The sequence below is a fragment of the Geotrypetes seraphini genome, chromosome 10, assembly GCF_902459505.1.
Source record: "Geotrypetes seraphini chromosome 10, aGeoSer1.1, whole genome shotgun sequence".
In the NCBI taxonomy this organism is placed as follows: domain Eukaryota; kingdom Metazoa; phylum Chordata; class Amphibia; order Gymnophiona; family Dermophiidae; genus Geotrypetes; species Geotrypetes seraphini.
This window is the reverse complement of record NC_047093.1, coordinates 109,465,518-109,490,593: the sequence shown is the minus strand read 5'-3', so window position 1 is coordinate 109,490,593 and position 25,076 is coordinate 109,465,518. Positions and strand designations below refer to the sequence as shown.

The window sequence follows — 25,076 nt, the reverse complement described above, 5'->3', positions numbered from 1 at the left end:
GAAAGGCCATTTTTTTATCCTCAGGTTATAAACAGCCCAAACTCCAACCTAGGTGTTTGTTACCTTCGATATGGATCTCCAGTACCATATAATTATACACATGTGGGGAGTTCAGAAGTTGAGCTTGACAGGTTGATGTCTAAAGCAGACCAAATTTGTGCAAAAGCTTTGGAGTCATTTTATGATCGTGCTTTCTCTTCATCCAATGGCATAGAGCCTCTGGCAGGGGCATTTACTTTATGATCATTTAGGAAAGTTAATTCCCAAAGATTTCCATGTGGTTTTCTCTGCCTACTTCCAAACACTTTTTACAGAGTCAGCAATGGAAGGGCACATCAGCAGAGTGTGGAATATGCATTAAAGCAGCAGTGACATCCCTATGTTCAGAGGGTAGATAGTGCAGCCCATCTTACCAATGGCATTACAGCAGATATACTGGGGGAAGTCATTATTTGTACCTCCAAACAGTCTGTAAATTGCAAAACAAGCTTTCATCCTGTGAGAACATCACACCACTGTACTGACAGAAGGGTCGGAAAGATTTAGCTGTCCTGGGATATCGGTGGGCTGAAACTGCTGTAAAAAACAAATATACAGACAAGAAATATCAGGCTTACAGGGATCACTGCTCATTGGACTAACAAGCTGCCTCTCAGAAACACCATTTGTGATGCCCAGAAGAAAGCACAGTCCTATGGTGAGGGGAAATGAAGCCAAGATTCCCCAATGATAACAGCACACAAGGACAATACAATTTGAGAATGGTAATTTTGAGTGTCAGCTTCAGGTCATGTCAAGGCACAGTGTCTATGGAAGGACAGCTGTTATGAGATCTGTAACAGAGAAGATACCCTGGTATATATTAAGAATACTGAACTTGGAGCTTTCTGTATGGATATGAATGGTTATCTCATGGAGTTCCCTTCAGTGTGACAACTGAGTAGCTGAGACTTTTGGGCATAACAAAGACGTTATTGAGACCACTCACATAGAAGAAAAGTATCTGATTTAAAGAATGATTTGTGGGACATTTTCTCCCATTTTTTTTTTGCCCACAATGAAACCCCTGAATAAATCTAGTCTCTAAATCATTTGAATTTTTTAGAACCTGGAAATTTAAAAAAAAAATGGCAGCAATTTATACAAATATGGGTAATTTCATTACTATTTGTGATCCTTCTCCTTATGTCTTCTTTGTAATATCATGCTGTGGGTAAGACTTCACAGAAATAAGTGGTTCTCAAAGATTATTAGAGGATAAAAGCCACTAGACAGTGCTGCTTTCATCTCAGTCTCATGGGCCAAGAAAACTGTACTTGAAAAGTTCTGGAGATACCCAATGTGCAAAAGCTTCTACAGTTTTTAGAACTGTGACTCCATTGTAGCTATAAAACACAGTGCTTTTTTTAAACCCTCCTTTCTCAGTCACTCAAAGGATCAGGCATTGCAGAACATTTATTTTACCTGTTTGTTAGTCCATAATGCAGATTTTTTTTTTTTCCCAGAGGTGCAAATTTGAATTTGTCCTGTGGTTTTTGTCAGGACAGAGCCCAGTTCAGTCTGTAGCCTGTAACTGGCAACGTCAGCTGTCATACCTTTACAGTGTGCTCCTATGTGTAACTCTGAGTGATGCTTGCTGATTATAGGTCATGCCTATTAAATCCTGCCATCAAAGCTGCCAGAAGACTGTGGATTTATTTACAAAGTGAACTGAAACAATGGTGAATTTGAAAATGTTTGTATCCATTTTAAAGTAATAAAGCAGCATCACTAACAGTGAAAATAAGTGCCCATATTAATGGTTACAGAAGGAAAAGAATCAAGGACACCACTATTAAATCCTAAGAAAAAGGAAAATGTCTTCCTAATTAGTTTACAAATCAGTATCCTGAACCTCAGGGAGACTTCAGAATGCTCTGTCTGATCTTTTACAAATTTGTGCACATCCTTTGAAAACTAAGCAAAGACACTAAACAGGCCAGTGCAATTCCCTTACAATTGGAAGAGAGAAATGCCATTTTCTATAGCATGGGTTAAATATATAAGATAATTAGTACAGTAATTCCATGGGTTGTTGTTTAACAATGTAATTCTCCCAAATCAATTATAGCTTATGAGTTCCATGTTATATAAGCCATAGAGAATGGAATTGAGGTGAGAGAATTTCTTCATAAAGGCGGTTAATAAATCCTAATAAATAAATAAATATCCATGTTGGGACATACTCAGTTCTGGTGGTATTTTAGAAATGGAGTGGACATGTTTTTGCCAGCATGTGCATCAGGAACAGCCATTTTACAAAGATACACATTTAAAAAAAATGAACTACATGGATCTGGAAGGCCCCATATAAAAGTGGTGCCACTGCACAAGTTGATACCCCAAAAATCTATACATGTAAATGCTGTCAATTAAGAAGTGAGGCTGCAGTTTTAATATGGCTTCATTTTGGGGGCTCAAATAAACCAATGAGATTATAGAGAATGATTCCCTTTTTTTCTAAAATCAAGCAGGACTTAAATCCTCATAGATGGGTGACGATCCCAATGGAGCCCTGGTACGGATGCTATCCAGTGTTCATGTATTTTTAAAAAGCAAGTGCCCAAGTTGCATGGGTCCCTCAGTTTTATTTTCTCTGCCTCTTGTAATTTATACCCCCCCCCCTAAAGGTGGGTGTATATTAAACTATTGTCAGGTATCAGGAAATTGGGACCCAGAACCTCTGAGCTCCCTTCACAACCAATGTCCCCAAATATGAAAACGGAAACCAGAAACAAATTTAAATAATCAAATTGGTTTATTGAAAGAATTAATTTAATAATTACAAGAAAGAATTGAATTAGTGCAGCAATTGATCTAATTTAAAGAATAGAGTTATAATTATTGAGGAACCAGTTTTATTTGTAGGTGAGGAGAACATAGGGTAGGAGATAGCTACCTTAGAAGGGTTTAAACTGTGATCAAAAGCTGAAATTCATCTGTTTGCCTTCAGTAATATATTAATTTGCTGGACTAATTCAATTCTTTCTTGTAATTATTAAATTAATTCTTTCAATAAACCAATAAGTTCATTTCTGGTTTCCGTTGTCATATTTGGGGACATTGCTTGTGAAGTGAGATCAGAGTTCTGGGTCCCAATTTCCTGACAATAGTTTAATTGCAATAAAGACTCTTAAACAGTTTAAATAGTTTAATTGCACACAGAAAGCATATCAAAAGAGAGAAAACTCACTTTTTTTTGGGGGGGGGGAGTATAAATTAAGAAAAGCAGGGGGTTTTTTTTAACCCTAACAAGCTGCTGAGATCTTTCTCTTCTCACGGATCAGCAGCTTTATTTTTTGCTGCTGTTTGTAGTTTTCTGTGCCTTCCTGCACTTTGTGTGAGTAACAATGTGGATTTTGTTTCAGTTCCTCTCTCCTTCTTTTTTTCCTTAGCATTTTTAGCACTTTATTTTCCCTTTCTTTCTCATGACCACAGCCATTTTGAGCCTAAGTTTCCTGCAAAGTTTTCCTTGAAATAGCATTTTAATTTTGCATGGCTATCTTCCCCACAATATTCTAGATGCCTGCAGTGCGTTAAGAAGTGCTCCCCCTGCAATATGACTATATCTGTGAATGACTCACACGACAATGGCCTAAAGTGTTTGGGGCAATATCACGGTTCTCTAATGTGCTCTTTTTGTACTTTTTGTGCTCAAATGCAGAAGGGAGCTCAGTAATCTTGAAAGTGAAGTGTGAGAGACTTTTTGAAACCCCGATATCTGATACATTGACATCAACACTGAGAGCATTGATCCCCATGGGTAGTGGAGCTGCACCAGATATTGGTGATGCATTGACATCAAGGAGGTCTTTACTGGCCTTAACATTGAGTGCTGGTAGCATGCCCATGGCTGAGTATCCAACACCAAGGAAGCATGTGGATTTTCCTCATCGACACAAAGAGGATCTAATGCTGGGCACCAAGTGAAGGCAAAGATGCATCTACATTGGTCCTTCTCAATGCATGTTGCCAGGAGCTCTGGGATATTGGCATCACTGGCATCCAAGGAGCTTCAGCACCAAGAGGACCACTCCCATCTGTGGTAGTAGTACCAACTTGCCAGTCTCCCTGAAGCCAGGACCCCACTCTCAATTTGACACTGACATCTTCTCAAGCTGTCCCTGCACTGGCATTGTCCCTTTACTGATGCCTGCCCTCAAGGAAAAGCTCTGGGTCATGCTCCTGGAGGAGCTGGGTGCATTCTGGGATAGTGGTGATGCTAAGGTATCAAGGGTGCTTGCACCAACTCTGGACATGTCTCAGCTCATCTTGGAGTTCCATGTTCTGCCTGTTAGGTGGTCATCAATGCTAGTGCCTTGCCAAGCATTGGAGCTGGCATCATCCAATTCAGAGACCATCTCCAGTCTATTGGGGAAGGAAGCTGCCCTGGAGTCCCAGAGGGGCACTTCACCTAAGTGCACTCACTCTTGAAATGGACATTCTAGTAGACGAGGTGGGCACAGACTCAGACCACACAATGAGTATTTCCCTGAGCCTAAGTCAAACCATTCTTAGATGTCTGAGAAGGAACTTGCAGACTTTTTGAAGAGATCTCTTGGCCTTCCCTCAGACCCTTCCCTGCCACAGGAGAGATGGAAGTCCATGCCTGAGGACCTCTCCTTTGTAAGTTTTTTGAGGGAAATGTGGAGGTCGAAACTAGAGAAGAATTATGTTTATGTTTATTTGTATTTATAGACCACTCTCCTACTCTAGAGGTCATGACTATGCTCATTCACAACATCCTGAAGGATGCACAGATGAGGAACTGAGAGACCCCTCTCTCTGTTCAGGTTATTCCTAAGAAGGTGGATTCTGGTGTTTTTCAGGCCTTGAAGCTTATTTCCATATTCAGACATACTAGCTCTACATGAGCCTATACTTGAAGTCCTTGGTATCCAGTGTGCTTGAGTTTGCAGATATTCTCCAATTGCAGCAGACCGCACACCTTTGCCAGATAGCCAGTACATAGAAGGAGTGTAGACAACATTTGGCAAATGGCACCTTTGAGTCTTGGGTGTCAGAATGCACAGACTCATATGGCTGCATGTCTTGGACTTGGAACCAGCAGTTTAGGAAAATCTGCCAGATGTTCCTTGCCAAGATGATAATCTTTTCAGGGCAAGATGGAAGAGGTAGCAGATTTAATCAAGAAAAAAACTGATACCATCAATCCTTATCTTGGCTTGCTCCTTCTGTAAGCTTTTGGATCTGGCTGAAGGTCCTGCATGACTCGGCATGGAGGGAAGGTTTGGCGCATGCATGGTGTGAGCCTACCAAAAGCTTCTTAAAAGTATATGAATGCTGGGTAGTGTATAAACTGGGGCTCCATCAGGGATGATATTCATTTATGAAAATACTATTCCTGTTATCCTTGGAGAACACCTGCTAGGTAACTCTGCTTTGTCTTTTGTGTAAAGCCTTAACTAAAAACACTTTATTATAAACTATGCATGCCTTCTAGCTGATGGACATTTTCCCCATCCATGTGTATATTCCCTTTGTAAAATGGGGAATATATATGTAGATATTAGTTCTGCCTAAATCTCTGTGTGGTATAGATGTCCAAGTGTAAATAGCAGCTTTTTGAAGTATATGAGTATGTTTTGAAGTATATGAGTATGTTTGTATAAGAGATGCAATACAGTATATATGTGGAACTATTCTCACTTCGTTCACCAGTTAGACATTTTGGATTTTCTTTCTATGCATATGTTGATAACATCCAATTAGTGTTGCCTTTGAACAGTAATGGGTCACAGTGTCAAGGACTTATCTCTGAATACATGGAACATATGTGTGACTGGTTTTCCCAGAGTGGGATGGTCTGGAATATTTGTTCTCTTCCACGTATGGACTCCTTTAAAATGTTGGGAGTTACTTTAGAAGATGGAGGAATTAGAAACAGGTCACACAGGTGCTAAGTCAGGTTTATTTTAAATTAAAGGGTGTAAGGAAGTTAAGGCCTTTTCTAGAGCAGGGTGTTTTCAAAACTGTAGTCCAATAGATGGTTATTTGCTCATTGGACTGGCTGCATATGGGGGAAAGATGTTTCTTCAAATTGATGGCTATAACTTTTAAAGTTTTATCTGCTAAAATAATCAAAATGTTGTGTTCTTGGTTGTATCAATACTCTCCTAGTCATTCACTTTGTCTTCTCAGAAGAAGTTATTAGTGTTCCCTGACAAGAATATTATAAGAAAAGAATAGTGACACATCCACTTAAATCACACTGAGTGGGCCAGGCCAATGCTGCTTAATAACAGCTATAACTGACATGGCACCCTCTGATTAGTCTGGTGGCAGAGTGAGAGAGGAGTTGGGAGTTATGTGGGAACTAGTGATATTCAGTGCTGATGCTCATACAGTTAACTGGGAAGTTGGACCATACAAAAGCCATTCTTAAGTTTGCTCATTTAGTTAAGCAGGTATAGTACTGAATATTGGATGTACCTGCATAACTTCCAGGCACCTCTAATGACCTGGATATTCAGTACCAATGCCTGAATATGGCCCAGTATTGAATATCCAGGTCTAATTTACCTGGCAGTAATCAGCATATAAACACTGGCTGAATATTGACCCCATTATGTCTCATATATAGAGAAGTAGATATAGAGATAGGTATGTATCTGTCTATAGATATCTACAAAAAACAGCAAGGGAATATATTTATCCAAGGTGATACTTATAAATCACTGTTGTACTAATCACCTTTGTTTTACTTCAAGCACTAATTTCAACACAAAGCTGATGTGGTTAAGTGAACACTCAGACCCACAGCTGAGGTCCGGTGAAACAAGTTCACGGGGCAGCTGTTAAGGAGACCATCATAGTTGTTCACAGTCTCCTCCACCAAACAAAGACTAAATAACAAAAAATAAAACTTAAATGGAAATAAAATCATAAATTTCACAACTTAACTTTGAATGGTATAGATGGTACACATAACTGCTCCGGGCTCCTCCGTTTATTCACAATACCGACCCCCCAACCTAGGTTTCACCCACTGGCTTCTTCAGGAGGGGTACTACAATTACAAGATGACTCAAATCAACACTGCACCACACAGCTTACTAACTAAATAAACACTACATTTTGAAATACTCAATGTACACACTCTCTCTGCAACTTACCGGCACAAACACTCCATACTGCTGACACACGCACTGCTGACAAGAGGAACTTCCCAGCAGGCGCTGAAAATCCCACTCGTCAGAGCAGATCCTCCGCAACCTTAAAAATTGTCCCACCGGGATACTATCCCTAAGGGGTTTTGGATGATAACTATGATAGTGTAGGAGAGTGTTCCGATCGGACGGTTTCCTATAAAGGGTAGTATCATAACACACTTGAGAGTTGATCTGAGATTTTACTACTTGGATATCCAAAAAGGATACCTTATCACTACTTACTTCATGAGTAAGAGTTATATTGGGATCTGCCTGATTCAACTCATTTAGGAATTCCCCCAATTCGTCACACTCCCCATTCCACAAAAAGAAGATATCGTCTATATACCTTCTCCATAGACCAACTTTACTAAACCATCTAGAAGTGTAGACATGTTTATCTTCGTATTCAGACATATAGAGGCAGGAGACGGACGGGGCCACCGTGGCCCCCATGGCCACCCCCTTAGTCTGAAAGAAGAACCTATTTGCGAATTGAAAATAGTTTTGACACACCACAAATTCAGCTAAAGTTCCTACTAACTCCTTCTTTTGAACTGAAATATTGGATTTACTGACTACCTGCTTGATAATTGCCAGGGCCGCCGATTGTGGCACGTTGGTATACAGGGCGGAAACGTCTGCAGTTACTAACAGTTTACAATCTTGACCCTCACATCTCTGCAAACATTGCAGGAAGTGAGAAGAGTCCCGTACATAGGACTGAACAGTACCAACTGTCAGCGGGAGTGGCTATTTCATCCCCAACAAAGGGAGAATAGTGGGGCCGTGGTATGTGTATTGCCTTATTCCAATCGAAGTCAACAAATTAGAAAAATCATTTTGAAACACTGGCCAGTGCTGCAGGTACATGAGAGCTTGAACGACAGCCCTTTATTTGCCCATACCAGGGGCCGGAATTTAGGTCAGATTTTGAAACATCGTGACCCTGTCCAACAGAATAGAGAGGGTCCTCACGTACGTTGTCATCAGTGTGTGTATTGCCCTCATGTCCTCAACACTGACCAAGTGGTAATTCCTCAAACAGGGGGCAAGAAATTCTATTTAAGAACAGGCACCAATTGTTTGTCATCTGCAGTAATATATTGCATTATTTGCCCTTGTAGGCTATATTATATAGGACATACCCGGCGTGCTATTAAAATCCGCATTGCCGAACACTTGAGCAATATAAGATGCAAACATGTAACTGCCCCCCTGGTGAGCCATTGGATTGAGCAACAGCACTCTATTGAGGAATTACAATACACTGTTCTTATGTGTGCTTATAAAGAATCTGGAAACATTACTCAACATCTTCTTTATTTGGAGCAGAAGTTTATATTCCAATGGTATACCCTGGCCCCTGCAGGATTAAACAATGATATTGAATGGTTTCAATTATAATTATTCATGATGTAATGAGTGATGATGTAATAGGTAGTAAAAGGGGAGTGTATTTAAAGCGTGGCCTGCTGGGAAGTTCCTCTTGTCAGCAGTGCGTGTGTGAGCAGTATGGAGTGTTTGTGCCGGTAAGTTGCAGAGAGAGTGTGTACATTGAGTATTTCAAAATGTAGTGTTTATTTAGTTAGTAAGCTGTGTGGTGCAGTGTTGATTTGAGTCATCTTGTAATTGTAGTACCCCTCCTGAAGAAGCCAGCGGGTGAAACCTAGGTTGGGGAGTCGGTATTGTGAATAAACGGAGGAGCCCGGAACAGTTATGTGTATCATCTACACCATTCAAAGTTAAGTTGTTGTGAAATTTATGATTTTATTTCCATTTAAGTTTTATTTTTTGTTATTTAGTCTTTGTTTGGTGGAGGAGACTGTGAACAACTATGATGGTCTCCTTAACAGCTGCCCCATGAACTTGTTTCACCGGACCTCAGCTGTGGGTCTGAGTGTTCACTTAACCACATCAGCTTTGTGTTGAAATTAGTGCTTGAAGTAAAACAAAGGTGATTATAGATATCTACAGACAGATGCACAGATAGAATTTTACATATACTGTATATACTGTAATATATATGTAAAATACTATCTGTGTATCTATGTTTGCAAATATCTATAGACAGATACATACCTATCTCTATATCTACCTCTCTATATCTATCTATAGCCATCTCTCTCTCTCTCTCTCTCTTATATATATATATACATATATATATATATATATATATATATCTGTCTCTATACTGGATATATATTATCTTTAGGATACAATTCAAGATTTTGCCATTAACTCATACAGTTCTCCATTCCTCTACTCCATCTTATTTTATTTGCCTGATTTCCCCTTATACACCCTCTTGAACTTTGTTATCCACCAATTTTCTGTTCTTGTCTAGACAATAAGAGGCATTCTTAATTCTCTGCCAGAATCTCTAAGATCAGAACTTTCTACAAGAAATGTAGAGAAATACTAATGGCTCACCTTTTATCCCAGGCATTTCTGAGTGCCTTGATGGACTGTTAGTACATTGGACAGCAATCTATTCTTCTCTACTTTTTCCTTTCTCCCTTTCCTGCCCCACCCTTTTGGTTTCTTATCAAGAATCTTTCTTTTATTGCCTACTATGTTAGGCTGTCCTGTAATTAATAGCTTCTTCTTTTATTTCATGTTTTATTGCACACAGTTTTGATTTGCTATGAAATGTGGTGTATTAAAAACACAGTAAATGGTAAAAATGATCTATTTCTGGCCCATTTAGTGTCTTTACTATATATGATAATTACTAAAATGTTACTTTCATAAGCCTTCTTTACACACATTACTTTTAAATGTGCTAAATAAATTTTATGTTCTGTTCTGACAAATATATATTTGCATTGCAGATTAATACCTTGTTCAAACATTTACATGGTATATTACAATGTAAGTATGAGAAATATATTATAGTGATGCCAGAATTTTATGCTATCAGTAATTTTGTATAGGATTTGTTATAGAAGTCAAATTCTACAATAGTAAAACTCCTTATACCCAATAAGCTTGTTGTCCATCAAACATTTTTATAAACTGGAGCTACTATATAAATAAAATATATATATAGAAAAATGAAGGCCAAGGATGAGATGTAATGAATAAATCTGCAAATATTTATGCACAGGATAGAAGTTATGGCAAGAATCTTGAGTGCCTAATTCCTATCTTGTGGAGGTCTGGAGTTAGATTTGCTCACCCATATCTTAAGATTTGCAATCATTTACTTTAACTCCTGTATATGGACACTCCTAATCAGTTGTAAACTTTCTATGGTGATTAACGGTTCTGGCACCAATCTGTGCTATTTACTTGGGAAATATGTGACCACACATCTTTACACTGCTTGCTGAAAATGGCCACATCGGTTGGCCAACTCTCCCATTTCCAGCAAATAAGTCCCAGAAGCATGCCAACAGAATAATATGATAAATCAAAAGCTTTTCATGACATGGTTAAAATAGGTGTTTATTTTTCTGCTCTTAAAGATTCAGCTGTATTAGTATTGGTTTTTTTTCCACCAACCATTGCATGGAATATTTTATTATAATTTGTAAGCCTATAACTATGTGACATTCATTACATAACCAATCAAAATCATTGCAAATCACAATAAATGTAAATCAGAGTTCAATAATATAAGATAGTCAAAGCCAATTTGTGTATGACACATCATGGCACAGATGTCATCAGTTGAAACATCATTTTCAGTCTGATCCTTCAACTTACAAAATTAGCTGTGGTCAAAAGTATTACCATGAAGCTTCACTAATGGAAATCCTCAATAGCATTAACAGTTGCTAAATATTTTGGAAAATCTGAACTAAATTCACAATTTTCAGTTTACGGCATTCTCCATTCCACTGTAAACAATCAGAAAAGCCTCTCTAACCTACAGTGACCATGACTATGGCATCATCCTCATATGATGTTTTGTGTGCTCCATCTCCTGTTGCCTAGTCAGTCTTTGAAGGACAGAGATGCTTTGGGGCTTATAAGAAGGATTTTATCTAATTTCCTCAAGGGTCAATATTTTTAATCAGCATATTTCTTTGCAATTAGCAGGCAAAGGAGTTTGGCAGTCACTGAACAAAAAGTTATTTTAGATAATGAGATATTCTTATGGCTCCACAGATTTTTGGAAGATTCAGTGGTGCTTAGACCACTCTCCCTATCTTTCTTATGCAGAAATGATGGAGCTGCTTTACCTACCTCTCCCTTATTTGTGAATGGATTTTTTCTATAGAAGTATCCTGTTTCAAAATGTGGACAATCCAGGTACCAAGTACTTGGCAGGGTTTCAAAATATAGCTAAATTCCATAAGGATATGCAGTGACTTTCCCCCAAATTACCCTAATGAAGGTTTATAAACTTTTTTTTTTCCAATGAACTTGTCCAGATATTTTTAAAATCCAGCTATACAAAAGAAAACATTATTGATCCCAGCTCTAACATGTATGCCACATTATCCAGTTCATTTAGGGAGATTTTAGGCGTGTTATGGTATCTGATAGCTCCATCCTGGTGCATTAAAGGACTTACAACACTGAATTCAATGGGTAGAATCAGAGTCTAGAAATAGTACACTGTTTTAGGATGTAAGTTTAAAACCAGGACTGGTCAAAAAGACTTCCTCCCGGAACTAACTTGGCGGTACTTCTTTTCTGGATAGGCATCATCACAAAGGTTACAACCCAGAAAATCTGCTCCCTCTCCCCTTTATTCTCTAGTGACATCATGCAGTAATAATAACATTTGCCCTGGGCTCAATCTTAAAATTGGGATGCCATGATGCTAGAGACACATCTAGAAGGGCTACTAAAGCAGTGAGAAGTGGTTTTCAGCATACTTCTGCTTATCCTTATGCGAGTTGTAAAAAGTGACAGAAGCAGCAGTGCATGAGGAACACTTCTTACCCTCTGCTACAGCTTTTCCTGTTCTGCCTACACTGCAGCACAATGGAAAGGAAGTAGTGATGGAAAAGGAGAGTATAGGAGAAGAAACAGGGGAGAGGATATTGCAGAGAGACAGACAGTGCTATTGTAGAGAGATGGCCATGGCTAGATGAGGGAGAAAGAGAAAGAACCATCTGGGCTACCTCAGTGAGAAACAAAGTAGTTGATAATACCTAACCCACAGGGGTGGGGGGAGAGGAGGAGAAAACAGGTCTACCTCTGCTCTGGAGCCTTGATTAAAAGGGGAAATGGAGAACAAGGTAGAGAGGCAAAGTTTGACCACCAGTTAGACTAAGTATCCACGTAGGGTGGCACAATTTGGAGGGCTGCTACCACATATATTACTTTATGTATAAGGAACTCAGAAACAATTGCTGAACTACATTGAATTCAGCAGCAAACAACATGCTAGCACCTTGTCATTGGTCCATATATCTATTTGACAATTCATATCTTTTTTTCAAAAAATGTATTGTGGTACAAAAACATTTGCAGTGAAAAACTTTCAATATCAATTGATCTAATTCAAAAAATAAAAAACAAAAATCTTATCTGAGATTGTGCAGGAGAGCCCCACTCTGACATAGCTATGTTTTGATTGATGCATCAGGGCAGTGGTCTCCACCCACAATCCCTCTCTCTCCTCAGCACAGGGATTGTGGATGGAGACCACTGCCCTGATGCATCAATCAAACCATAGCTATGCTGGCAAGGGGCTCTCCTGCATAATCTTATATATGTTTTTTTATTTTTTAATTAGATCAATTGATATTGAAAGTTTTTCACTGCAAATGTTTTTACACTGCAGTGCATAAAAAAAAAGATATGTGAGAATTGTCAAATTGATATATGATCCGATGATGAGGTGCTAGCCACTTCTGAGGGTCCTTACACATGAAGTAATATATATGGTAGGATGGCACTTGTGTGATATTAGTAGTTCCCCACCTTCAGAAAACTGGTTGACCGCATAAACACAATTTGGAGGGCTGCACCAGTGTGCTAATTGGCAAGTCCACAAAAGACTAATCCATGCATGTATGAGGTCTGCTGGGTCCTGTCTCCTCTGAACTACCTGTTTTGATGGGATCATGTCTAGATATTCAAGGCCCCATGCTGGTAGCAATTAATGTTTTGTAGATTCACAGACTGCCATGCTGGTGCCACCCCAAAGGAGATGGAGAAGGGAAGCCACTGAACACCCTGAGGAATAGGAGATGCTGAATACCTAGGTAAGAGGAGGGAGATATTAAACACTTTGGGAGGACAGAGAAGGTAGGAAAGGGGAGAAACTTGACACTTTGGGGGGGAAGAGAAGGGGAGAGATGCTGGTAGGCATCAAGAGCTGGTAGTCCTCAAGAGCTGGAGCCAGGTCAGGTTTTCAGGATATCCACAATGAATATATATGAGATGGATTTGCATGCACTGCCTCCTTGAGATGCAAATCTATCTCATGCATATTTATTGTGGATATCCTGAAAACCTGACCTGGCTCCGGCTCTCGAGGACTGGAATTACCTACCCCTGATCTAAGGCAAGGATCAGCAACTATGGTCCTTGATGCCACAGGAAGATGAGGATTTCAGAATATCCACAATAAATATGCATGAAATAGATTTGCATAGACTGGAGGTTGCACATGCAAATTTATCTCATGCATATTCATTGTGGATATCCTGGCTGTCTGATTTGATCTGTCTAAGGCACTCGACCAGAGCTGCCTATCCCTGGCCATGGGTGTCAGATATTCCTGGGCCAGTGAGGGGAGGTATGGTATAAGAGATTGCACTGAAATATAGCTTAGTTTTTGCTATATTTTATGTTGGATTTTGCATGATACAAAAGATTATATGCCATTGTGGCACTAATTGATGTTTTTTGTGTGGTGCTAAATGTTAAAGTCAAACTTTAATATTTGATTTTTGAAACAGCTTGTAATTGGGGAAAATTCATATTTTGCCTCAAACTGTAAAATGCTGAAATGCTTATCCCATCTATAACTAATTTGCTTTAGCTTTGACTGTCTAGAGCTACAATTAGTGTATACAAGAAGCAGTATGTAACAAAATGCAATATGGAAGATTTACAACAGAGATGCACATTAAATTGTGCAATACTTAACAGTGATAAAAATGCAAAGGTTTTCATAAGTCCTGCAAATTAAAAAAAATGAGCAGGATCAAAATTCTGTTTTATTCAGACAACAGGGCACCCAAAAATCCTAAATGCAAGAAAACTACATAAAACAAGGTGTAAAATGCAGAAAGTATCAAAGTGCATCAAAATTTATGAAAGGAGTTGTTATTTTGCTATTGCAGAACAGTTGGATGATGAGGAAAAATTCTGAAAGCCATAGGTTTTTGAAGTTTTATATCCAGGTTGAACACTTGGGGTTTTAAAAACTATGGTGAAGAGAAAAGGAAAGTTACATACAGTTCTATCAAAGGCTGATCAGTTATCACAGCAGCAAGCTCAAACAGGTGGAATGGACCATTTTGTCAAGCAGACCAGACGACTAATGAATATGTCTGCAGAATTAGCAGAAGTTGTAAATCCTTCTTCTGCCAACTTGACATTTATGATATTGTTCCCCATCCTAAAGTTATTCACATGGATATGGATTAAACTGGAAGATCTGGAAGTTTAAGGTCATTTATGTTTGATGACTTGTCCAAAGTTGATGCTGTCTGTATTGCCTCCCCAGTGAAAATGTCCAGAATGGCTGGTACAGATGCAGTAGATTTAGTTGAGGTTATTTCTTTTCTTGTGGTCCTGGCTGCAACAGTGTCATGGACTGGAGTAGAGGGGTTGATTCTTGCAGTTGACTTCCCTGGTGGCCTCAAGAAGCAAGTTTCAGCGGGATCAGTTTTGGGGATGCCTTTCCCAGTGACATTAGAAGAGATCTGGGTGGCTATTACTAAGCTGGATTCGGCTGTTACTGCGGAGGTTGATAAAATGCAAGATACAGTGAGTACTTTGGAACTACAATCAACAGTTCAAGAAACCATTGTTGCTGAAAATAATACAAAAATTATTGAATTGGGATCTCAGGTGCCTACTTATGGTCTATGAGTACTACGTCAGTTGTATATAAGGTGTTAGGAAGAAAATGGAGAATCTTTAAATTAATATTTAAATTAATATTTAAATTAATAATTATTAACCTTCTCAAAAATCATTATGGCAGCAGATGGACTTTTTAAAATAATATTTGATAGAAGTTCTTATCCCAGGACAAGCAGGCAGCATATTCTTGACTGATGGGTGACGGCACCGACGGAGCCCCGGTACGGACAATTTTAGAGTGATTGCACTCTAAGAACTTGGAAAGTTCTAGTAGGCCACACCGCGCATGCGCGAGTGCCTTCCCGCCCGACAGAGGCGCGCGGTCCCCAGTTTCTTAGTTTCCGCGGAGCTAAGAAGACGCGTTTTTCAACGGCCGTTGAAATTTTTTCTCTACGCCTTCCCGCTCGCGTAAACCCTTTTGGCTCTATTGCCTTTTTTTCTTTTCTTTTCTTTTTGTTAAAAAAAAAAAAAACCTTATTTTTTTCTTCGATTCGGTTTTTCCCCGGCGGGGCCTACTGCCACCATCGAGGCCTCGGCCTTCGATTTGGCGGAAGCCGTTTTTACTTTCATGCCCCCTCAGCCAGGTTTTAAAAAGTGCCAGCGGTGTGCTCAGCCTATATCTCTCACGGACCCGCACAACTGGTGCCTACAGTGTTTGGGTCCTGAGCATCAGGCTTCCACCTGCACCCGCTGTGCCACGTTGAAAAAACGTACTTTGAAAAATCGCCAGATACAACAGCGATTACTTTTCGGTGCCGATATGTCCAATCCCGTACCATCGACACTGGCATCGGCACCTTCACAGTCGGCACCTACTTCTTCGACGCCGCGCAATACCACACCGGCGTCGCACCCAGGTAAGCCGGCTAAGAAGCCTTCCCCGCTGGAGCGTCCTCCGGTCTCTATTGCAGCAAGCCCAGTCCTGCCGACCGTGAAACGCCAGCGGAAGCGCTCCGCCCCGATTGAAGTGAGTCCCTCGACCTCGGGCTCTTCATCTTCGGGGCGTCGAGCGGCACCGCAGGTATCGCAAAAGAAAAAGGCGGTACTGGTGCCTTCTTTGGATGAGCGCATTGCCGCCGTCCTCCAAGTGCAGCTAAAGGAGCAGTTACAACAACTCCTTCCTGCTCTATTGGCACCGAACCTTCCGGTGCCGGTCCGGTCTGAACCACCGGTACCGGTAGTAGATCAACCCCTATTATCTGCAGCATCCGCTTCGGTACCGGTCCACTCGGCCTCATCGACATCGATGCTTGTTCTTGCTCCGGAACCGAGAGCCCAGCATCAGTCGATACAGACTTCGGCACCGGTGCAACCGGTAATGTCTCCCGGTACCATATCGATGAGGTCGGGTAAGTCGGTGCGCAAATCCCGGCACTTGGAACCATCCACCCCAGACTCCCGAGACCGTAGTTCCCATATCAGGGACCCTGATCTGTGGGGTGACTCTGAAGAGCCCTTTCTGTCTGAGGGTGATTGTTCCTCAGATGAGGATGAGCCTGCTGTGCCTGACCCATCCTCTCAACATGAATCCACATCTTTCACTTCTTTTTTGAAAGACATGTGTGACTCTCTATCCATTCCTTTGGAGGCTGAATCTAAAAAGTCTAAAGCCTTTTTAGATGCCCTTGACTTTGATCAGCCTCCAAAGGAATTTTTGAAACTCCCTCTTCATGACATCTTGAGGGAAACTTTCTACAAGAACCTAGAAACTCCCTTAACGATTCCAGGAGCTCCCCGTAAGTTAGATTCATTGTATAAAGTAATTCCTATTCCTGGTTTCAATAAGCCCCAGCTTCCGCATGAATCTCTGCTTGTGGAATCTACTCTTAAAAAGTCTATGCTTCTGTACCTCCTGGCAGAGAGGGCAAAGCCATGGATAAATTTGGTAAGAGGCTCTACCAAAATGCAATGTTGGCTAACAGATCTGGTAACTATGCTTTTCATTTTTCGTTTTATCTTAAGCATCTTCTTACCACCATGGCTTCATTTGAAAAGTACCTTCCTCAGCGCAAACAGCAAGCTTTTCATCACTGCTCGTCTTCTCTGTTTCAACTACGTAAGTTCATGGTTCGGTCAATTTATGACACTTTCGAACTTACCTCCAGAGCAACTGCGATGTCTGTGGCCATGCGTCGCCTTGCCTGGCTTCGAGTATCCGAGCTCGATGTTAATCATCAAGATCGTTTAGCCAATGCCCCATGCCTGGGGGATGAGCTCTTTGGGGAATCCATGGACTCGACCACTCAAAAGCTCTCTGCCCACGAAACACGCTGGGATACCCTGCTCAAGACTAAGAAAAAGCCTCCTCAGACTCGGCCTTTCAGACAGCAATCGGCTTATCAACGACGCTATGCAGCTCGCCCATTGCCAGCAGCTCCCCAGCAACCCAGGCGTCAACGTCAATAGCAACGTCAGCCTCCCAGGCCACAGCAGCAGCAACCTGTGAAGCCACCTCCACAACAAAAATCGACGCAGCCCTTTTAACTGCATTCTCCAAAGCATAGCCAGTGTTCCAATTTCTACCCACCTACCTCAACCTATAGGTGGTCGTCTCTCTCTTTTCCTCAGCCGGTGGGAGGTTATCACTTCGGACCAATGGGTCCTCAACATCATCCACCACGGCTACTCTCTCAACTTTCAGACCCTTCCAGCTCAAAGCCTGCCAAAAGAGTCTGCTTTGAATACTCCTCAGTCTGCCCTCCTTCTTCAGGAGGTTCAATCCCTCCTCCTTCTAAACGCTATAGAGGAAGTTCCTCTAGATCAGCAGGGACAGGGATTCTACTCCCGTTACTTTCTAGTTCCCAAAAAAACAGGAGATCTCAGACCAATCCTAGATCTTCGCGATCTCAACAAATGTTTAGTCAAGGAAAAATTCAAGATGCTTTCTCTGGCCACTCTTTACCCTCTTCTCAATCTAGACGCCTGGCTATGCTCCCTCGATCTCAAAGAAGCATACACTCACATACCGGTCAATCTGACCTCCAGACAGTATCTCCGCTTCATGATCAATCGCTGTCATTATCAATACAAGGTGCTACCATTCGGTCTTGCCTCCTCTCCAAGGGTGTTCACCAAATGTCTCATTGTGGTGGCTGCCTTTCTACGCTCTCACCACCTTCAAGTCTTTCCTTATCTGGACGATTGGTTAATCAAGGCCAATTCATCTCAAACAGTGCTCCTGGCCACCAACCAAACCATCCTGTTTCTACAGCTTCTGGGGTTCGAGATCAATCTACCCAAATCTCATCTCATCCCCACTCAGAGACTTCAATTCATTGGAGCGGTACTGGACACAGTCCTCATGAGAGCATTCCTGCCATCCAACCGTCTTCAAACTCTTCAATCTCTATGTCAGCAGGTGCTTCCACAACGTTCCATCTCTGCCAAGCAAATGATGATACTCTTGGGTCACATGGCCTCCACAGTTCATGTCACACCCCTCGCACGTCTTCACCTGCGCACTCCTCAATGGACCCTTGTTACCCAGTGGTCCCAAGCGACGGATCCTTGCTCACGACACATATCTGTGACATCATCTCTTCGTCAGTCTCTACAATGGTGATTGATATCCTCAAATCTCTCCAGAGGTCTTTTGTTTCATCTACCTCCTCATCAACTTGTCATTACCACCGACGCCTCCCCTTATGCCTGGGGAGCTCATTTGAACGAATTCCAAACTCAAGGGCTTTGGACAGCCCAGGAAATGAAACATCACATCAATTTCCTGGAACTCAGAGCGATGTTTTATGCCCTCAAAGCCTTCCAACATCTTCTCTTTCCTCAGGTCCTCCTGCTGTGCACAGACAATCAAGTTGCGATGTACTACATCAACAAGCAGGGTGGGACAGGCTCTCGCCTCTTGTGCCAGGAAGCCCAGAAGATTTGGGCTTGGGCCACAGATCACCAACTATTCCTGAAAGCTATCTACATTCAGGGAGAACAGAATTCCTTAGCGGACAAGCTCAGCAGAATTCTCCAACCTCACGAGTGGACACTCGACCCTGTAACTCTGCAGTCCATCTTCGCTCAGTGGGGCACTCCTCAGATAGACCTCTTTGCAGCTCCTCACAATCACCAGCTGCCCCTATTCTGCTCCAGACTCTACTCTCCTCACCGTCTGGCAGCAGACGCTTTTCTTCTGGATTGGTCCAATCTGTTCCTGTATGCTTTCCCTCCTCTGCCGCTCATGTTACGAACCTTGTTCAAGCTCAAGAGGGAATGAGCCACCATGATTCTGATTGCTCCACGGTGGCCCAGACAACATTGGTTCTCCCTTCTACTTCAACTCAGTTCCAGAGAACCCTTTCTGCTTCCACTATTTCCTTCTCTGCTTACGCAGCATCAAGAGACCCTTCTGCATCCCAACCTCCAGTCTCTACACCTGACAGCTTGGTATCTCTCGGGCTGACTTCATATGATTCTCTTCTGTCTCAGCCCGTTTGTTCTATTCTGGATGCTTCCAGGAAACCAGCCACTCTGCAATGTTATCATCAGAAGTGGACACGGTTTTCTTCTTGGTGTCTTCTTCATCATCATGATCCCACGTCCCTTGCAGTGGAGACATTGTTGGATTATCTACTTTCTCTGTCTGACTCTGGCCTCAAATCTACATCCATCAGAGTCCATCTCAGTGCTATTGCTGCTTTTCATGAGCCAGTCCATGGAAAACTCCTTTCAGCTCATCCCCTGGTCACCAGATTCATGCGAGGTCTTTTCAATGTAAAACCACCTCTTAAAGCACCTCCTGTGATCTGGGATCTTAATGTGGTTCTCTCCGCTTTAATGAAGCCTCCATTTGAACCTTTGGCTACTGCCACTTTCAAGTTTCTCACTTGGAAGGTACTTTTCCTTATTGCGCTCACCTCTGCCAGGAGGGTCAGTGAGCTCCATGCACTAGTTTCTGACCCACCTTTCACAGTCTTTCATCATGATAAGGTAGTTTTACGTACACATCCAAAGTTTTTCCCTAAGGTTGTCTCTGAGTTCCATCTCAACCAATCCATTGTTCTGCCTGTCTTCTTTCCGAAACCTTACTCTCATTCTGGAGAACAGGCTCTGCATATTTTGGACTGTAAGAGGGCTCTAGCTTACTATTTAGAGCGTACGAAACCCCACAGATCAGCTCCCCAACTCTTTCTGTCCTTTGATCCGAATAAATTGGGACGTCCTGTTTCTAAACGTACATTGTCTAATTGGCTGGCAGCGTGCATTTCATTCTGTTATGCTCAGACTGGACTGACACTGGAAGGTTCTGTCACGGCCCATAGAGTCCGAGCTATGGCAGCATCTGTAGCTTTCCTCCGTTCCACTCCTATTGAGGAAATCTGCAAGACTGCCACTTGGTCCTCAGTTCATACTTTTACATCTCATTATTGTCTGGATGCATTCTCCAGACGGAATGGACACTTCGGCCAATCTGTTTTGCAAAATTTGTTTTCCTAATGGCCAACCTTCCCTCCATCCCTCTTTTTGTTAGCTTGGAGGTCACCCATCAGTCAAGAATATGCTGCCTGCTTGTCCTGGGATAAAGCACAGTTACTTACCGTAACAGGTGTTATCCAGGGACAGCAGGCAGATATTCTTGCGTCCCACCCACCTCCCCGGGTTGGCTTCTTAGCTGGCTTATCCTAACTGGGGACCGCGCGCCTCTGTCGGGTGGGAAGGCACTCGCGCGTGCGCGGTGCGGCCTACTAGAACTTTCCAAGTTCTTAGAGTGCAATCACTCTAAAATTGTCCGTACCGGGGCTCCGTCGGTGCCGTCACCCATCAGTCAAGAATATCTGCCTGCTGTCCCTGGATAACACCTGTTACGGTAAGTAACTGTGCTTTATGACACCAAAAGAATTGTCCTTGCCTCTTTCAAGTGGCAAGCCCCTTTACCTGATTGTGGGGATCGTGTTCAAGAATTAAAACAGAGTAGAAACTGTATACAGTTTTGTGATGTGTCTATTCAGAGAACTACACTGTAGAGAAACTATTGGCAGAAAAGAACCAATTGGTTTACTCAGTCTGCCCTTTTGTGTATGCCTACTAAATTGTTAAACATCTTAGGCTATAGTATCTCGTAGAGAATCAATATTCCATTTATATGTTTTGAAGAGAGATGTAATGTTATGGGTAAAAAAAAAAATCTGAATTTATCTTAATGCTTAAGTTAGAGAGGAAAGGATTTTACGTTTGCAGCAAAGTGACTAAGGGTATTTTTCCAAGTATGTGTCTTTAGGAAAAGACCTTGATGGATCAGGCTCAAAGTCCTTCAGGCACTGATACAGAGTTTAACCTCTGATGTCTGTCCAAATGCTACATACAGCCTAAGGCAGTGGTGGGCAGCCTTGATACACAGAGGGCCGCATAAATGCCAGTACTATCCCTGGCAGAACTAGAAATGCATCGAGCTCCATAGATGGTTTGTGATGAACAAATAAGTAACGATTTGTGAAAAACAATGTTTAAAATTGCCAAAAGTCTAGTTAATGTCATTGCCTGTGAATACTTCCGATGATCTCAAAGGCCACATTTGGCCCACATACCGCAGGTTGCTCACCCTTGACCTAAATATATCTTAATACTTCCTCATTTTCTCAAGAAGTAACTAGTCATCTGGATCAAAGAACGTTAGGTTAACCTCAGACAGGATTCTTGCTTCTACCCTGTTTCCAGTGCACAGATTATAAATCTGTAGTTCAAAGGTTTCCAGTCAGGAGTGTAACTTCATTTACCAGCAGTGCAGGTAATTCTATATTCCATTTTTTCTATTATCTTTCCTGGGATATAGAACTTTGCACCGTGCTTTAGTTTCAGGTAATTTGGGTTTACCTAGTCTCACTATTTATTTCATACTAGTTTTGCATACTATTTTATTAATTTAGTCATATTACTATTCATGAATGTATTTACCCACCTTTTTATTAAGAATTAATCTTGATATAATGTATTGTTAGAATGTATAAAGAAAAAGAAAAAAATGATTCATGAAAACCTTTAGTACAAGGTATCATAAACTGCAGTGTGGTTTCTTAACTGTTGTAAGATGGTTAAATATCTCAAGATTTTTATTCTATTGGGATCATCTCCACATAAAAATAAGCAGGTGACCTATCCATTTATCTTCATGCCAGATTTCTGGCTAGTATATCTATTTAAATCTGACCATCAAATATAAAATCCTATAAAATAGATAAGTTATTCATTTAAGGCAGCTCTGTATGTGGTTCTGCTTAGATGGATAAAGTTACCTGGATAGTGCTGAATATCAAGATATCCAGCCAAATGTTATGTGGCAACTGGCCCAAAATATTTAGCATAAAATTTTCTGTAATTAACTCTAAATCAACCATATAAATTATTTTGAATATTAATCTCTTAGTGATTGAAACTGGTGGTGCTGAGCAATTTTTAAATGCTCACTGATGCCAGTTAAGTAAGAGCAAAAGAGTAGCCTAATGGTAGTGCAGTGGTCTGAAAAACTGGGTTCAATTCTCACTGCAGCTCCTTGTGATCTTGGATAAGCCACTTACCCCTCCATTGCCTCAGGTATAAGATTAGAAAGAAAAAAGTACCTATATATATATATATATACTTTGGTTGTACCCACAGAAAGGTAGTATATCAAGCCATGACCCCTCTATACAATGCCAGCTGTATCCGGGTACTAGCATTTACTATCTGGGTCAATGGCAATGCCTAGAAGTTATTCAGTATTGTACCTACATTGCTAATCAGACAAAGCATTGCTAGTACCAGCATAACTTCCAGGACTGCACTGATGTTATCTGGAGAGTGCTATGGCTGTCAGGGGGGATATTTAATAGCACTGCCTGATTAAGTGAAGCTGAATATTCCCTCCTGAGCATAAGCTAACTGGGCAGGAGCCTCTCCTACCCTTTTAAGTCCTTTTGAATATCAGTCCCTGAAAACATAGGAAGACTGTAGTAGCCAAAACCATTCCCAAACTGCACAGTGTGAATTATTGGACATAGCTATTGTACGAAATAGTATAGCTTAGCCCCCTTGCTGAGATTGGCAGCTACTTATTTTCCCATGTACACTTTCCCTATGGAAATATCTAGTGCAAAATTCACAGTACACTTGTATCCACATACCTCATACCCGAGTAGCTTTTCTTTGAAAATCAGCTACATCTACATGGGTTCAAAAGTATCCACCTAGTCAGGCAATCATAGGCCAATTTCTTCATTACTTGTTTTAGCTAAGGTTATGGAAAAGACTATTTATGATCAATTAATTGATTTTTTTTTTTAGAGAGAAACATTTACCCCCCTCTTCTACTAAACCGCGCTAGTGGTTTTAGCGCAGGGAGCCGTGCTGAATGGCTCGCGCTGCTCCCAATGCTCATAGAGTTCTTATGAGTGTCGGGAGCAGCATGGGTCATTCAGCGCAACTCCTCATGCTAAAACTGGTAGCGCAGTTTAGTAGAAGAGGCCCTTGGTCTTGGATCCTAACCACTTTGGGTTTCATAAAGATCATGATATGGAAACTTTACTACTTTCATTGTTTGATATTATTAGAACTGGTTTTGATAAGCATCAATGTTTCTTTTTGGTCACATTTCTGTAGCTTTTAACATAATTGATCATTCAGTGTTGATTAACCATTTGAATTCAGTTGGTCTGGATGGAAAGCTTTTGGTTTGGTTTTCCTCTTTCCTCCAAAATAGGAAATTTAAAGATTTAGATAGATCAGAAAATATCAGCATGTCTACAAGGACCCTCAGGGTTCCTGTTTGTCTGTGAAATATTTAATATATCTTTGTTTTATCATTATATTTAACGTGGTATTGACTGAACGTACAGTTCAGAAACTAGGCAGATGATGTTAAGCTCCTGATTCCAACTGAAGGGTGAATTTGTCATCTTTTGATCAACTGAAACTATCTGTAGATAATACAGTTGTGGATGAGTTCTAATCATTTTCTTTCCCGAATAAAGCCAATTCAGTTCCTATCTTAGATAGAACCTGAAATTTGGGGATCATAATGAATTTTCATGTCAGAAATATCATAAAAATTGTATTTTTAAAAAAATTAGACATGATAAGGAGATTAAAAGACCTGATTCTATATTTAATTATTTTATTAAATAATTAAAAGGGACAATATTCTGTACAATTGTCATTTGTAAATCACAAATAGAGCCTTTCATTTCAATTTGGTTTTGGTACCATCTTCCCAAAGATTTAGATGCCTGTGTTTTTACATCATCTGGGAAGATAAGAGAATTGCCTTTCAGACGTAGGCATAGGAGAACCAACACTGTGTAGTGGATGAACATGAACATAAAAATAAGTGTCTATTAAATATTGGACATGCTCCTTAATGTCAGCAACAATGGATGAATCTGGTACAGTTACATTAAGATGCTTGAGCAACTGGGCATGTGATAGAAGTATGCTGTAGGTGGTAAGAGTCTGACCAGCAGACAAGACTCTTGTTGCCACATCAAAGGCAGACAAGACACAATGCATGTCATTTAACAGTAGTTCATGTAATTCCAAAAGCAGCTTCTGCAGTTTATTTTAATCACTGAATTCAGTTGCCACTTGTTTTAAGAGGTGTTAAGTTTTTACATATTGATATTAGCATTTTATAGATGCTGTTCCATCTAGTTGGAACAGCCTGTTTAAGGCTAGCCTCAGGCTTTTAGAGAATGACATGGGGACACAGTTTGTCCCCGTCCCTATGGGTTCTGTCTCCATCTCTGCCTCGTCCTTGTGGACTCTGTCCCCATCCCCGCCCTGTGGGTTGTCCTAATTCTCATGTCATTCTCTAATTCAAAGCATTATTTTACCATGCTCTGATTACTACAATGGTCTGCAAGTAGGGATGAGCAAAAATCCAGCTTA

At 41.0% G+C, this 25,076-nt stretch overlaps 1 protein-coding gene across 2 annotated transcripts in view; it reads right to left on the bottom strand.

The window, feature by feature from the left end:
• Nucleotides 1-507: 507 nt before the first annotated feature.
• Nucleotides 508-25,076, bottom strand: part of GRIN1 (glutamate ionotropic receptor NMDA type subunit 1) — a 415,565-nt gene continuing 390,996 nt past the window's right edge. For both annotated transcript variants that reach the window (XM_033960212.1, XM_033960213.1), the window contains one exon: nt 508-576. In XM_033960212.1, coding sequence (XP_033816103.1) covers nt 508-576 — 69 coding nt within the window. The remainder of the gene's footprint in view (nt 577-25,076) is intronic.